The sequence below is a fragment of the Nerophis lumbriciformis genome, linkage group LG26, assembly GCF_033978685.3.
Source record: "Nerophis lumbriciformis linkage group LG26, RoL_Nlum_v2.1, whole genome shotgun sequence".
NCBI classification, from domain to species: domain Eukaryota; kingdom Metazoa; phylum Chordata; class Actinopteri; order Syngnathiformes; family Syngnathidae; genus Nerophis; species Nerophis lumbriciformis.
Genome location: NC_084573.2, coordinates 649,810 through 667,500, shown reverse-complemented (window position 1 = coordinate 667,500; position 17,691 = coordinate 649,810). Strand labels below are relative to the sequence as shown.

The 17,691-nt window shown below is 37.6% G+C and overlaps 1 protein-coding gene across 1 annotated transcript in view; it reads right to left on the bottom strand.

Moving 5' to 3' along the window:
* The window catches only part of LOC133623545 (M1-specific T cell receptor beta chain-like), an 18,250-nt gene extending 6,193 nt beyond the window's left edge, over nucleotides 1-12,057 (bottom strand). The window contains exons 1-4 of the mRNA XM_061986762.1: nucleotides 11,943-12,057; nucleotides 11,615-11,878; nucleotides 2,368-2,452; nucleotides 1,843-1,970 (exon numbers count right to left, since the gene is read on the bottom strand). Coding sequence (XP_061842746.1) covers nucleotides 1,843-1,970; nucleotides 2,368-2,452; nucleotides 11,615-11,878; nucleotides 11,943-11,988 — 523 coding nt within the window. The 5' untranslated portion in view covers nucleotides 11,989-12,057. The remainder of the gene's footprint in view (nucleotides 1-1,842; nucleotides 1,971-2,367; nucleotides 2,453-11,614; nucleotides 11,879-11,942) is intronic.
* Nucleotides 12,058-17,691: the final 5,634 nt, after the last annotated feature.

Here is a 17,691-nt window from a genome sequence, read left to right as displayed (position 1 = left end):
ACCGAGTTCGGTCCTCTTGCCATTTTTGTTGGCGTACTGGTTAGGCTTTTAAAGACAAGGGGAGAAAAGTGAAAAACACACACAAAATAAAACAAAACTATTGGCCCCATTTGTCCATTACTACACCCAGTTCTAGTACTCACATTACTACACCCAGTTCTAGTACTCACATTACAACACCCAGTTCTAGTACTCACATTACTACACCCAGTTCTAGTACTCACATTACTACACCCAGTTCTAGTACTCACATTACTACACCCAGTTCTAGTACTCACATGACTACACCCAGTACTAGTACTCACATTACTACACCCAGTTCTAGTACTCACATTACTACACCCAGTTCTAGTACTCACATGACTACACCCAGTTCTAGTACTCACATTACTACACCCAGTTCTAGTACTCACATTACTACACCCAGTTTTAGTACTCACATTACTACACCCAGTTCTAGTACTCAAATTACTACACCCAGTTCTAGTACTCACATTACTACACCCAGTTCTAGTGCTCACATTACTACACCCAGTTCTAGTACTCACATTACTACACCCAGTTCTAGTGCTCACATTACTACACCCAGTTCTAGTACTCACATGACTACACCCAGTTCTAGTACTCACATTACTACACCCAGTTCTAGTGCTCACATGACTACACCCAGTTCTAGTACTCACATGACTACACCCAGTTCTAGTACTCACATTACTACACCCAGTTCTAGTACTCACACACTAGAACTGGGAACTACTTCACCCAGTTCTAGTGCTCACATATACATGTATATATATATACATATATATATTGTAATATATGTATGCATGTATGTATACATGCATATATATATATATGCATATATACACACACACACACACATGTTGTACGTACGTACATACATACATACATATATATATATATATATATATATATATATATATATATATATATATATATATACATATATATATATATATATATATATACACATACATATATATATATATATATATACACATACAACACAGTCTGACTTCAAATTATATGTGTGATGAAGTCAACAGGTTAAAACTCCTGGTGTTAACAAAGACATGTGAAGGCACCATCTTCATTAGTCCTATGTAGACTATGAACACCATCTTCATTAGTCCTATGTAGTCTTTGAACACCATCTTCATTAGTCCTATGTGGTCTATGAACACCATCTTCATTAGTCCTATGTAGTCTATGAACACCATCTTCATTAGTCCTATGTAGTCTATGAACACCATCTTCATTAGTCCTATGTGGTCTATGAACACCATCTTCATTAGTCCTATGTAGTCTATGAACACCATCTTCATTAGTCCTATGTAGTCTATGAACACCATCCTCATTAGTCCTATGTAGTCTATGAACACCATCTTCATTAGTCCTATGTAGTCTATGAACACCATCTTCATTAGTCCTATGTGGTCTATGAACACCATTTTCATTAGTCCTATGTGGACTATGAACACCATCTTCATTAGTCCTATGTGGTCTATGAACACCATCTTCATTAGTCCTATGTAGTCTATGAACACCATCTTCATTAGTCCTATGTAGTCTATGAACACCATCTTCATTAGTCCTATGTAGTCTATGAACACCATCTTCATTAGTCCTATGTAGTCTATGAACACCATCTTCATTAGTCCTATGTAGTCTATGAACACCATCTTCATTAGTCCTATGTGGTCTATGAACACCATCTTCATTAGTCCTATGTAGTCTATGAACACCATCTTCATTAGTCCTATGTGGTCTATGAATACAGTTGTCACAATAACATGATATTATAGTAAGAGGACTTCTTACCGAGCACGATTAACTTAGTTCCTGCGTCAAAGTGAACCTCGGAAGCAGCAGTGGCTCTGGACCCACAGTGTGAACGCCTCACTCTAAAACCTCTTTTCACACCTTTGCAACCACAGGAGCCATGCCAACTGCAGCATGTCACACAGTAGATACACACAGTAGACACAGAGGCTATATCATCCCTACAAGCCTGAAACAGGCTTGTAGGGATGATATACATACTTTTGTAGTATCATATTAGACATCAGATTTAGACTTAGACAAACTTTTCTGACCCACAAGGGAAAGTGTTCAACACAGTATCTCAGTTACCAAGGATGGAAAGGCTAAGGATGGAAAGGATAATGCACACAAGGGCACAAAAAGAGAGCGGAAACAAAATGTATAAAGTAGACTAAAAATGTACAAAAGTATCAATATAACACATAACATAAATGTCATTTAATCGTATAATTATTAGCAATGAAGGCAGAGGAAATTAATCACAGCTGCGAGTTTATTCATTTATAGAAGTTGTAAAAATACTTTGTTTTTAAATGATCATCCAAACTGTTTTGTGTCATTTCTTTTTGTCCTTTAAATTGTCTTGTCCAAGTCCTGCTGGATTGTTCTGCACAGAAAAGTGAATGAGTTCACATTATTCATTTGTTCAAAGAACATGCAGACATGTGCACAACACTAATGTTGCTACTTATTTACAACACTTCACTATCCTGTCCTGGCCTCACATTAATACCACATCAACTTCTTAAAAATAAATAAATGATGTAAGGCTTTACTTCCAATGTTCAAAACAACTTATTTCATCAGTGCAGTGATTTCTGTTTTCACAGCAACACACTTTCAGCAACAAATGTGTGTTCTTACTTCCGGCAACAAATAAGTGTTCTTACTTCCTTCAACAAATGTGTGCTCTTATATCCGGCAAGAAATGTGTGTTCTTACTTCCTGCAACAAATGTGTGTTCTTACTTCCGGCAAGAATTGGGGGGTTCTTACTTCCAGCAACAAATGTGTGTTCTTACTTCCGGCAACAAATAAGTGTTCTTACTTCCTTCAACAAATGTGTGCTCTTATATCCGGCAAGAAATGTGTGTTCTTACTTCCTGCAACAAATGTGTGTTCTTACTTCCGGCAAGAATTGGGGGGTTCTTACTTCCAGCAACAAATGTGTGTTCTTACTTCCGGCAACAAATAAGTGTTCTTACTTCCTTCAACAAATGTGTGCTCTTATATCCGGCAAGAAATGTGTGTTCTTACTTCCTGCAACAAATGTGTGTTCTTACTTCCGGCAAGAATTGGGGGGTTCTTACTTCCAGCAACAAATGTGTGTTCTTACTTCCGGCAACAAATGTGTGTTCTTACTTCCGGCAAGAATTGGGGGGTTCTTACTTCCAGCAACAAATGTGTGTTCTTACTTCCGGCAACAAATAAGTGTTCTTACTTCCTTCAACAAATGTGTGCTCTTATATCCGGCAAGAAATGTGTGTTCTTACTTCCTGCAACAAATGTGTGTTCTTACTTCCTGCAACAAATGTGTGTTCTTACTTCCGGCAAGAATTGGGGGGTTCTTACTTCCAGCAACAAATGTGTGTTCTTACTTCCGGCAACAAATAAGTGTTCTTACTTCCTTCAACAAATGTGTGCTCTTATATCCGGCAAGAAATGTGTGTTCTTACTTCCTGCAACAAATGTGTGTTCTTACTTCCGGCAAGAATTGGGGGGTTCTTACTTCCAGCAACAAATGTGTGTTCTTACTTCCGGCAACAAATAAGTGTTCTTACTTCCTTCAACAAATGTGTGCTCTTATATCCGGCAAGAAATGTGTGTTCTTACTTCCTGCAACAAATGTGTGTTCTTACTTCCGGCAAGAATTGGGGGGTTCTTACTTCCAGCAACAAATGTGTGTTCTTACTTCCGGCAACAAATAAGTGTTCTTACTTCCTTCAACAAATGTGTGCTCTTATATCCGGCAAGAAATGTGTGTTCTTACTTCCTGCAACAAATGTGTGTTCTTACTTCCGGCAAGAATTGGGGGGTTCTTACTTCCAGCAACAAATGTGTGTTCTTACTTCCGGCAACAAATAAGTGTTCTTACTTCCTTCAACAAATGTGTGCTCTTATATCCGGCAAGAAATGTGTGTTCTTACTTCCTGCAACAAATGTGTGTTCTTACTTCCGGCAAGAATTGGGGGGTTCTTACTTCCAGCAACAAATGTGTGTTCTTACTTCCGGCAACAAATAAGTGTTCTTACTTCCTTCAACAAATGTGTGCTCTTATATCCGGCAAGAAATGTGTGTTCTTACTTCCTGCAACAAATGTGTGTTCTTACTTCCGGCAAGAATTGGGGGGTTCTTACTTCCAGCAACAAATGTGTGTTCTTACTTCCGGCAACAAATAAGTGTTCTTACTTCCTTCAACAAATGTGTGCTCTTATATCCGGCAAGAAATGTGTGTTCTTACTTCCTGCAACAAATGTGTGTTCTTACTTCCGGCAAGAATTGGGGGGTTCTTACTTCCAGCAACAAATGTGTGTTCTTACTTCCGGCAACAAATAAGTGTTCTTACTTCCTTCAACAAATGTGTGCTCTTATATCCGGCAAGAAATGTGTGTTCTTACTTCCTGCAACAAATGTGTGTTCTTACTTCCGGCAAGAATTGGGGGGTTCTTACTTCCAGCAACAAATGTGTGTTCTTACTTCCGGCAACAAATAAGTGTTCTTACTTCCTTCAACAAATGTGTGCTCTTATATCCGGCAAGAAATGTGTGTTCTTACTTCCTGCAACAAATGTGTGTTCTTACTTCCGGCAAGAATTGGGGGGTTCTTACTTCCAGCAACAAATGTGTGTTCTTACTTCCGGCAACAAATAAGTGTTCTTACTTCCTTCAACAAATGTGTGCTCTTATATCCGGCAAGAAATGTGTGTTCTTACTTCCTGCAACAAATGTGTGTTCTTACTTCCGGCAAGAATTGGGGGGTTCTTACTTCCAGCAACAAATGTGTGTTCTTACTTCCGGCAACAAATAAGTGTTCTTACTTCCTTCAACAAATGTGTGCTCTTATATCCGGCAAGAAATGTGTGTTCTTACTTCCTGCAACAAATGTGTGTTCTTACTTCCGGCAAGAATTGGGGGGTTCTTACTTCCAGCAACAAATGTGTGTTCTTACTTCCGGCAACAAATGTGTGTTCTTACTTCCGGCAAGAATTGGGGGGTTCTTACTTCCAGCAACAAATGTGTGTTCTTACTTCCGGCAACAAATAAGTGTTCTTACTTCCTTCAACAAATGTGTGCTCTTATATCCGGCAAGAAATGTGTGTTCTTACTTCCTGCAACAAATGTGTGTTCTTACTTCCGGCAAGAATTGGGGGGTTCTTACTTCCAGCAACAAATGTGTGTTCTTACTTCCGGCAACAAATAAGTGTTCTTACTTCCTTCAACAAATGTGTGCTCTTATATCCGGCAAGAAATGTGTGTTCTTACTTCCTGCAACAAATGTGTGTTCTTACTTCCGGCAAGAATTGGGGGGTTCTTACTTCCAGCAACAAATGTGTGTTCTTACTTCCGGCAACAAATAAGTGTTCTTACTTCCTTCAACAAATGTGTGCTCTTATATCCGGCAAGAAATGTGTGTTCTTACTTCCTGCAACAAATGTGTGTTCTTACTTCCGGCAAGAATTGGGGGGTTCTTACTTCCAGCAACAAATGTGTGTTCTTACTTCCGGCAACAAATGTGTGTTCTTACTTCCGGCAAGAATTGGGGGGTTCTTACTTCCAGCAACAAATGTGTGTTCTTACTTCCGGCAACAAATAAGTGTTCTTACTTCCTTCAACAAATGTGTGCTCTTATATCCGGCAAGAAATGTGTGTTCTTACTTCCTGCAACAAATGTGTGTTCTTACTTCCGGCAAGAATTGGGGGGTTCTTACTTCCAGCAACAAATGTGTGTTCTTACTTCCGGCAACAAATAAGTGTTCTTACTTCCTTCAACAAATGTGTGCTCTTATATCCGGCAAGAAATGTGTGTTCTTACTTCCTGCAACAAATGTGTGTTCTTACTTCCGGCAAGAATTGGGGGGTTCTTACTTCCAGCAACAAATGTGTGTTCTTACTTCCGGCAACAAATAAGTGTTCTTACTTCCTTCAACAAATGTGTGCTCTTATATCCGGCAAGAAATGTGTGTTCTTACTTCCTGCAACAAATGTGTGTTCTTACTTCCGGCAAGAATTGGGGGGTTCTTACTTCCAGCAACAAATGTGTGTTCTTACTTCCGGCAACAAATAAGTGTTCTTACTTCCTTCAACAAATGTGTGCTCTTATATCCGGCAAGAAATGTGTGTTCTTACTTCCTGCAACAAATGTGTGTTCTTACTTCCGGCAAGAATTGGGGGGTTCTTACTTCCAGCAACAAATGTGTGTTCTTACTTCCGGCAACAAATAAGTGTTCTTACTTCCTTCAACAAATGTGTGCTCTTATATCCGGCAAGAAATGTGTGTTCTTACTTCCTGCAACAAATGTGTGTTCTTACTTCCGGCAAGAATTGGGGGGTTCTTACTTCCAGCAACAAATGTGTGTTCTTACTTCCGGCAACAAATAAGTGTTCTTACTTCCTTCAACAAATGTGTGCTCTTATATCCGGCAAGAAATGTGTGTTCTTACTTCCTGCAACAAATGTGTGTTCTTACTTCCGGCAAGAATTGGGGGGTTCTTACTTCCAGCAACAAATGTGTGTTCTTACTTCCGGCAACAAATGTGTGTTCTTACTTCCGGCAAGAATTGGGGGGTTCTTACTTCCAGCAACAAATGTGTGTTCTTACTTCCGGCAACAAATAAGTGTTCTTACTTCCTTCAACAAATGTGTGCTCTTATATCCGGCAAGAAATGTGTGTTCTTACTTCCTGCAACAAATGTGTGTTCTTACTTCCTGCAACAAATGTGTGTTCTTACTTCCGGCAAGAATTGGGGGGTTCTTACTTCCAGCAACAAATGTGTGTTCTTACTTCCGGCAACAAATAAGTGTTCTTACTTCCTTCAACAAATGTGTGCTCTTATATCCGGCAAGAAATGTGTGTTCTTACTTCCTGCAACAAATGTGTGTTCTTACTTCCGGCAAGAATTGGGGGGTTCTTACTTCCAGCAACAAATGTGTGTTCTTACTTCCGGCAACAAATAAGTGTTCTTACTTCCTTCAACAAATGTGTGCTCTTATATCCGGCAAGAAATGTGTGTTCTTACTTCCTGCAACAAATGTGTGTTCTTACTTCCGGCAAGAATTGGGGGGTTCTTACTTCCAGCAACAAATGTGTGTTCTTACTTCCGGCAACAAATAAGTGTTCTTACTTCCTTCAACAAATGTGTGCTCTTATATCCGGCAAGAAATGTGTGTTCTTACTTCCTGCAACAAATGTGTGTTCTTACTTCCGGCAAGAATTGGGGGGTTCTTACTTCCAGCAACAAATGTGTGTTCTTACTTCCGGCAACAAATAAGTGTTCTTACTTCCTTCAACAAATGTGTGCTCTTATATCCGGCAAGAAATGTGTGTTCTTACTTCCTGCAACAAATGTGTGTTCTTACTTCCGGCAAGAATTGGGGGGTTCTTACTTCCAGCAACAAATGTGTGTTCTTACTTCCGGCAACAAATAAGTGTTCTTACTTCCTTCAACAAATGTGTGCTCTTATATCCGGCAAGAAATGTGTGTTCTTACTTCCTGCAACAAATGTGTGTTCTTACTTCCGGCAAGAATTGGGGGGTTCTTACTTCCAGCAACAAATGTGTGTTCTTACTTCCGGCAACAAATAAGTGTTCTTACTTCCTTCAACAAATGTGTGCTCTTATATCCGGCAAGAAATGTGTGTTCTTACTTCCTGCAACAAATGTGTGTTCTTACTTCCGGCAAGAATTGGGGGGTTCTTACTTCCAGCAACAAATGTGTGTTCTTACTTCCGGCAACAAATAAGTGTTCTTACTTCCTTCAACAAATGTGTGCTCTTATATCCGGCAAGAAATGTGTGTTCTTACTTCCTGCAACAAATGTGTGTTCTTACTTCCGGCAAGAATTGGGGGGTTCTTACTTCCAGCAACAAATGTGTGTTCTTACTTCCGGCAACAAATAAGTGTTCTTACTTCCTTCAACAAATGTGTGCTCTTATATCCGGCAAGAAATGTGTGTTCTTACTTCCTGCAACAAATGTGTGTTCTTACTTCCGGCAAGAATTGGGGGGTTCTTACTTCCAGCAACAAATGTGTGTTCTTACTTCCGGCAACAAATAAGTGTTCTTACTTCCTTCAACAAATGTGTGCTCTTATATCCGGCAAGAAATGTGTGTTCTTACTTCCTGCAACAAATGTGTGTTCTTACTTCCGGCAAGAATTGGGGGGTTCTTACTTCCAGCAACAAATGTGTGTTCTTACTTCCGGCAACAAATAAGTGTTCTTACTTCCTTCAACAAATGTGTGCTCTTATATCCGGCAAGAAATGTGTGTTCTTACTTCCTGCAACAAATGTGTGTTCTTACTTCCGGCAAGAATTGGGGGGTTCTTACTTCCAGCAACAAATGTGTGTTCTTACTTCCGGCAACAAATGTGTGTTCTTACTTCCTGCAACAAATGTGTGTTCTTACATCCGGCAAGAAATGTGTGTTCTTATTTCCTGCAACAAATGTGTGTTCTTACTTCCTGCAACAAATGCGTGTTCTTACTTCCGGCAACAAATGTGTGTGCTTACTTCTGGCAACAAATATGTGTTCTTACTTCCGGCAACAAATAAGTGTTCTTACTTCCTGCAACAAATGTGTGTTCTTACATCCGGCAAGAAATGTGTGTTCTTACTTCCTGCAACAAATGTGTGTTCTTACTTCCTGCAACAAATGTGTGTTCTTACTTCCGGCAAGAATTGGGGGGTTCTTACTTCCAGCAACAAATGTGTGTTCTTACATCCGGCAAGAAATGTGTGTTCTTACTTCCTGCAACAAATGTGTGTTCTTACATCCAGCAAGAAATGTGTGTTATTACTACCTGCAACAAATGTGTGTTCTTACATGCGGCAAGAAATGTGTGTTCTTACTTCCTGCAACAAATGTATGTTCTTACTTCCTGCAACAAATGCGCGTTCTTACTTACGGCAACAAATGTGTGCGCTTACTTCTGGCAACAAATGTGTGTTCTTACTTCCGGCAACAAATAAGTGTTCTTACTTCCTGCAACAAATGCGTGTTCTTACATCCGGCAAAAAAATGTGTGTTCTTACTTCCTGCAACAAATGTGTGTTCTTACTTCCTGCAACAAATGCGTGTTCTTACTTCCGGCAACAAATGTGTGTGCTTACTTCTGGCAACAAATGTGTGTTCTTACTTCCGGCAACAAATGTGTGTTCTTACTTCCTGCAACAAATTTGTGTGCTTACTTCCAGATTAAAATGCGTGTTCTTACTTCCGGCAACAAATGTGTGTTCTTACTTCCGGCAACAAATGTGTGTTCTTACTTCTGGATACAAATGCATGTTCTTACTCCCTGCAACAAATGTGTGTTCTTACTCCCTGCAACAAATGTGTGTTCATACTACCGGATAAAAATGTGTGTTCTTACTTCTGGCAACAAATGCGTGTTCTTACTTCCGGCAACAAATGTGTGTTCTTACTTCTTGCAACAAATGTGTGTTCTTACTTCCTGCAACAAATGTGTGTTCTTACTTCCGGCAACAAACGGGTGTTCTTACTTCCAGCAACAAATGTGTGTTCTTACTTCCTGCAACAAATGTGTGTTTTACTTCCGGCAAGAAATGTGTGTTCTTACTTCCTGCAACAAATGTGTGTTCTTACTTCCTGCAACAAATGTGTGTTCTTACTTCCGGCAACAAATATGTGTTCTTACTTCCGGCAACAAATGTGTGTTCTTACTTCCGGCAACAAATGTGTGTTCTTACGTCCTGCAACAAATGTGTGTTCTTACTTCCGGCAACAAATGTGTGTTCTTACTCCCTGCAACAAATGTTTGTTCTTACTTCCTTCAACAAATGTGTGTTCTTACTTCCGGCAACAAACGTGTGTTCTTACTTCCTTTAACTAATGTGTGTTCTTACTTCCTACAACAAATGTGTCTTCTTACTTCAGGCAACAAATGTGTGTTCTTACATCCGGCAAGAAATGTGTGTTCTTACTTCCTGCAACAAATGTGTGTTCTTACTTCCGGCAACAAATGTGTGTTCTTACTTCCTTTAACTAATGTGTGTTCTTTCTTCCTACAACAAATGTGTGTGCTTACTTCCTTTAACTAATGTGTGTTCTTACTTCCTACAACAAATGTGTGTTCTTACTTCCTGCAACAAATGTGTGTTCTTACTTCCTGCAACAAATGTGTGTTCTTACTTCCGGCAACAAATGTGTGTTCTTACTTCCTTTAACTAATGTGTGTTCTTACTTCCTACAACAAATGTGTGTTCTTACTTCCTGCAACAAATGTGTGTTCTTACTTCCGGCAACAAATGTTTGTTCTTACTTCCTGCAACAAATGTATGTTCTTTCTTCCGGCAACAAATGTGTGTTCTTACTTCCTGCAACAAATGCGTGTTCTTACTTCCGGCTACAAACGTGGGTTCTTACTTCCTTTAACTAATGTGTGTTCTTACTTCCTACAACAAATGTGTCTTCTTACTTCCGGCAACAAATGTTTGTTTTTACTTCCTGCAAGATATGTGTGTTCTTACTTCCTGCAACAAATGTGTGTTCTTACTTCCGGCAACAAATGTTTGTTCTTACTTCCTGCAAGATATGTGTGTTCTTACTTCCTGCAACAAATGTGTGTTCTTACTTCCGGCAACAAATGTTTGTTCTTACTTCCTGCAACAAATGTGTGTTCTTACATCCTGCAACAAATGTGTTTTCTTACTTCCGGCAAGAAGTAAGAAAATTCTTCAACAGACGTTGTTCCGGAAATTAAGTATTGTTGATGCTTTTTAAATGCATTTTAAAAGTGATTTACCTCCACCAAAAACAACTCGATTTTTACGAATTAAAATGCAAAAGAAAACCCCAAAATGTTGTCTTTCGTTAGTATTGTGAACGATCGGCAACATCCCCTAAAAAGTGCAGTTCCCTTTCAAGCTCTCCAGTCCATTCACTCGGCGCCAGTAGATTCCTGATGGTTCACCCTTCCAGCCGTGTACGCCTCCTCTGCTTTGGCTCCACTCACGCTTCTCCTTCCTGTGCCGCATAATAGTAACTGTTTTCTCCCCACGCCTTTTCTGTTTCTCCACTCCTTTTGTGTGCGTCCTTAGTTATTTTTCCACACTACTTTTTTGTTGTTGTTATTATTTCTTCTCTGCTTGCTAGTACAACAATACACGCTGTCGAGCTCGCTGTGTACAAAGCAAACATGGACTAATACTTTACACATACTGAATGCAAAATGTTGTCTTTCATTAAGATTGATCATGCTCTCCAGTCCATTCACTCTGGACCAGTAGATTCCCGATGTTTCACCCTTCCAGTCGTGTACGCCTCCTCTGCTTTGGCTCCACTCACTGTGTGCCTTTTCTGTTTCTCCACTCCTTTTGTGTGCGTCCTTAGTTATTTTTCCACACTACTTTTTGAGCGCTCTATTTGTTCTCTGCGTTGGGGTCCTAGTCCCAATACTATTTTGGCATTGGCGCCGCTCATCAAAGGGCGAGTAAAGCTTTGCCACAGCAACATTGAAGGATGTGAAAGTGGACTTATGAGCGAGGGGCGCCACTAAAGCGTGTCACCGTGTGCTAGTTCCACAGAAGTACACACCTGCATCCGACGCAGCCACTCTGTGAATGCTGAGAACTCCTCTCTGCGTGGCCTCTCTGGTGATGTTGAAGCGCCGGCCGTGCTGAGGCTTGTTGCCCACATAGCTGGAGCCTACTACGGTGATGGGGCGCCTGCCTCTGCCCTGGTGGTACCACAGCATCACGTCCTGCTTGTCGTCGTCGTGACTGCAGTGGAAATCCACCCGAGACTCTTTGGTGACCACTTTGGGTGCAGGAGGCTGAAATCTCACGGTCCCGACTAGACCTGCGGTGGAAACAGACACGTCAGCACTCGTCTAAAGACACCAGGACATGTTGGCTTTTATTACGTGTCAGCAGGACTAGGACTAGGACTAGGACCAGTCCAGCACGCATCCTCCGATCTTCTCTTGCCTTAAACAAATGCTGCAGAAAGTAACAGCGATTAGGAATAAGAATGGCCACTTGCTTCTATTCTTCAAAATCACAAGTAGGATCCTGAATTAGGGAGAATAAAATAGTTGCGTGACGACGGAAGTGATAGAACCTCATGTGACGCCCAACGTCTTTAATATGACACTTTACTTCCCACAAGTATTCACAGCGCTTCACTTTTTCTTGTCTTACAAATGGACCAAATTCATTTTTTAGTCCTCAAAATTCTACACAAATTACTCAAAAACACAAATTTATTAAAGATTAAAAAAATCAAATGTACATAAGTATTCACAACGCTTCACTTTTTCCACAGTTTTTGTGTTACAAATGGACTAAATTCATTTTTGTCCTCCGAATTCTACACAAATTACTCAAAAACACAAATTTATTAAAAATAAAAAAATTAAATGTACATAAGTATTTACAGCGCTTCACTTTTTCCGCATTTTGTTGTGTTACAAATGGACTAAATCAATTTTTGTCCTCAAAATTCTACACAAATGACCCCGAAAATGTAATTTTTTGTACATTTGCAATTTTATTAAGAATAAATCAAATCAAATGTACATAAGTATTCACAGCACTTCACTTTTCCCACATTTTTTTGTGTTACAAATGGACTAAATTCATTTTTGTCCTCAAAATTCTACACAAATTACCCCGAAAATGTACTTTTTAAAAATTTGCAAATTTACTAAAGATTAAAACAAAAATAATCACATGTACTAAGTATTCACAACGCTTCACTTTTTGTTGTTACAAATGGACTAAATACATTTTTGTACTCAAAATTCTACACAAATTACCCCCAAAATTTACTTTTGTAAATTTGAGAATTTATTAACGATAAATAAAATCTAATGTACATGAGTTTTCATACATCTTCACTTTCTCCACATTTTGCTGTATTACAAATGGACTAAATTCATTTTTGTCCTCAAAATTCTACACAAATTACTCAAAAACACAAATTTATTAAAGATAAAAAAAATCAAATGTACATAAGTATTCACAACGCTTTACTTTTTCCACATTTTTTGTGTTACAATTGGACTAAATTCATTTTTGTCCAAATTCTACACAAAAAACCCCACCAAAATTCATTTTACATTTGCAAATTTATTAAAGATTAAAAAAATAAATCACATGTACATACGGGAAGTATTTACAGTGCTTCACTTTTTCCGCATTTTGTTGTGTTACAAATGGACTAAATCAATTTTTGTCCTCAAAATTCTACACAAATGACCCCGAAAATGTAATTTTTTGTACATTTGCAATTTCATTAAGAATAAATCAAATCAAATGTACATAAGTATTCACAACGCTTCACTTTTTCCACATTATTTTGTGTTACAAATGGACTAAATTAATTTTTGTCCTCAAAATTCTACACAAATTACCCCGAAAATGTACTTTTTAAAAATTAGCAAATTTTTTAAAGATTAAAAAAAAAAAAAATCACATTTACACAAGTATTCACAACGCTTCACTTTTTGTTGTTACAAATGGACTAAATACATTTTTGTACTCAAAATTCTACACAAATTACCCCAAAAATTTACTTTTGTAAATTTGTGAATTTATTAAAGATATATAAAATCTAATGTACATGAGTTTTCATAGATCTTCACTTTCTCCACATTTTGCTGTATTACAAATGGACTAAATTCATTTTTGTCCTCAAAATTCTACACAAATTACTCAAAAACACAAATTTATTAAAGATAAAAAAATCAAATGTACATAAGTATTCACAACGCTTCACTTTTTCCACAGTTTTTGTGTTACAAATGGACTAAATCAATTTTTGTCCTCAAAATTCTACACAAATTACCCCGAAAATGTAATTTTTTGTAGATTTGCAAATTTATTAAGAATAAATCAAATCAAATGTACATAAGTATTCACAGCGCTTCACTTTTTCCACATTTTTTTGTGTGACAATTGGACTAAATTCATTTTTGTCCTCAAAATTCTACACAAATTACCCCGAAAATGTACTTTTTAAAAATTTGCAAATTTACTAAAGATTAAAAAAAAAAAAATCACATGTACTAAGTATTCTCAACGCTTCACTTTTTGTTGTTACAAATGGACTAAATTCATTTTTGTACTCAAAATTCTACACAAATTACTCAAAAACACAAATTTATTAAAGATTAAAAAAAAATCAAATGTACATAAGTATTCACAACGCTTCACTTTTTCCACATTTTTTTGTGTTACAAATGGACTAAATTCATTTTTGTCCTCCGAATTCTACACAAAAAACCCCACCAAAATTCATTTTACATTTGTAAATGTATTAAAGATTAAAAAATAAATCACATGTACATACGGGAAGTATTTACAGCGCTTCACTTTTTCTGCATTTTGTTGTGTTACAAATGGACTAAATTCATTTTTGTCCTCCCAATTCTACACTAAAAAACCACCAAAATTCATTTTACATTTGCAAATGTATTAAAGATTGAAAAAAATAAATCACATGTACATACGGTAAGTATTCACAACGCTTCACTTTTTGTTGTTACAAATGGACTAAATACATTTTTGTACTCAAAATTCTACAAAAATTACCCCAAAAATGTACTTTTGTAAATTTGCGAATTTATTAAAGATATATAAGATCTAATGTACATGAGTTTTCATACATCTTCACTTTCTCCACATTTTGCTGTATTACAAATGGACTAAATTCATTTTTGTCCTCAAAATTCTACACAAATTACTCAAAAACACAAATTTATTAAAGATAAAAAAAATCAAATGTACATAAGTATTCACAGCGCTTCACTTTTTCCACATTATTTTGTGTTACAAATGGACTAAATTCATTTTTGTCCTCAAAATTCTACACAAATTACCCCGAAAATGTACTTTTTAAAAATTTGCAAATTTATTAAAGATTTTTTTTTTAAATCACATGTACAAAAGTATTCACAACGCTTCACTTTTTGTTGTTACAAATGGACTAAATACATTTTTGTACTCAAAATTCTACACAAATTACCCCAAAAATGTACTTTTGTAAATTTGCGAATTTATTAAAGATATATAAGATCTAATGTACATGAGTTTTCATACATCTTCACTTTCTCCACATTTTGCTGTATTACAAATGGACTAAATTCGTTTTTGTCCTCAAACTTCTACACAAATTACCCCATAATGACAACGTGAAAATGTTATTTTTTATTTTTATCGTATTCAAAAAGACTTGAGGCTGCAATTTCTGAGCTGTGAACACTTATGTACACATGATTTCTTAATTCCTTTAGTTTTAATACATTTGCATATATATATATATATATATATATATATATATATTTACTTTACACATTGTCATTATGGGGTATTGTGTGTAGAATTTTGAGGACCTAAAACAATGCATTCCATTTGTGAACAAGGCTGTGATGTAAACAAAATGTGGACAAAGTGAAGTGCTGACAAAATAGATATTCTTCTTCTCCTGTATCATTTCCACTAATACTGATTTGGCATCTGGGTTTCACACTTCAACTTTTTCATTTGTAGTAAGATTTTTTTTAATTACTGGTGTTATTGTTTGCAGTCAGTTGGGAGCATGATGTTGTTGATTTACAGACTCTGGTGTGCTGCTAAGGAAAAGTGTGAGAGTGTTGTTGACCTTTATTTTGAAGGTGTCACATCCTCGGCGTTTGACGTCGGTGGACCAGACCAGGAGGGTGAGAAAGGACAACAAGAAGGATGTTATATCAGCGTATAATTATAGTCATTGCAACTTGACAATAGTAACAGTAGCAGAAATAAAACAGAATTGTGCCATTAATATTACATGATAATAATAACAATATTAACAAACATCATCAATAATATCACCACTGTTATACAATAACAATAATAAAATATATATATATGATGTAAATATAACAATTCAGTGGTAGAGCTTATGTATGTATGTCTGTAAAATGAATGTGATGTATTATTATTAACTAAGTGTTAATATGAATCTATTGAATGTTTACACCAATGGTGTGGCTCCCTCTAGTGGTCATGGCGCACTAATCACTTGCCTATTGCGCAATATGGCAAAAAAAAAAAACTACAACAAATGCTTTTTTTTCATGTAATTCAACCACAATTATTACCACGTTTTTAAATATAGTTTTTAACCTGCCAGTTTGAAAGCATCTGTACTAAAAACTGCAAGTTTCCTACTTTGTATCTAAATAATAAGGCTGTCAAAGTGATTTCTTATTTGTAACCATTCTTAATCGATTCCAACAAATCAATAATAATACAAATAAACATATTTATATTTCATTGAAATGAAAAGGGGGTATTTCTCACCCGAATGGAAGCGTTCCAGCGCCCACACCCTCCTCTCATCCAAGTTAAGGTGGAGCCAAAGAGAAGACCCGGTGATTTAGCATCCTCATTTCCACAGAAAAGAAAAAAGTAGACAAAGAAAAATGATCCTCCTCCTATTTATTCACAGAAGTGAATGTGAAAGCACACATTGAGCAACTTTTCTCTGTGATGAGCATCAAGAAAACAAACACTGAAATTGTCTGCCAATCAAGATGTGACAGCTGATATTGACGCACTTGTGACAGATTCAAGATGCCAAACACTTCAAAAGATGCACCTCCATCAACTTCACAATAAACTATTGTTTACTGTGGAAATGTAACAAAAGTACACAGAGTGTGTACTTAAGTTCAGTGAATGGGCGCTTGCAATTCCGCACATTTCTCTTTCGTCTAATACCGGCCAACGAACCCCCACATATGTTATACCGTCGGAAAAGGTCTCTTTCGCGCCAATGGTGGTACTTTAAGTTCGGAACATTTCGTGTTACCATGGCGACGCTATTCACGAACAAAAAAAAAAAAGGGTCAATTGAATGGGTACACACCTTTCGTCTAATACGTGACAAACCAGCCAACGAACCCCCACATATGTTATACCGTCGGAAAAGGTCTCTTTCGCGCCGATGGTGGTACTTTAAGTTAGGAACATTTTGTGTTACCATGGCGACGCTATTCACAAACAAAAAAAATGGGTCAATTGAATGGGTACGCACCTTTCGTCTAATACGAAACAAAGCGGCCAACGAACCCCCACATATGTTATACCATCGGAAAGGTCTCTTTCGCGCCGATGCTGGTATTTTAAGTTCGGAACATTTCGTGTTACCATGGCGATGCTATTCACGAAAAAAAAAAATGGGTCAATTGAATGGGTACGCACCTTTCGTCTAATACGAAACAAAGCGGCCAACGAACCCCCACATATGTTATACCGTCGGAAAGGTCTTGTTCGCGTCGATGGGGGTACTTTAAGTTAGGAACATTTCGTGTTACCATGGCGACGCTATTCATGAACAAAAATAAAAAATGGGCCAATTGAATGGGTACGCACCTTTCGTCTAATACGAGACAAACCGGCCAACGAACCCCCACATATGTTATACCGTCGGAAAGGTCTCCTTCGCGCCGATGGGGGTACTTTAGGTTCGGAACATTTAGTGTTACCATGGCGACGCTATTCACAAACAAAAAAGAATGGGTCAATTGAATGGGTACGCACCTTTCGTCTAATACGAAACAAAGCGGCCAACGAACCCCCACATATGTTATACTGTCAAAAAGGTCTCTTTCGCGCCAATGGTGG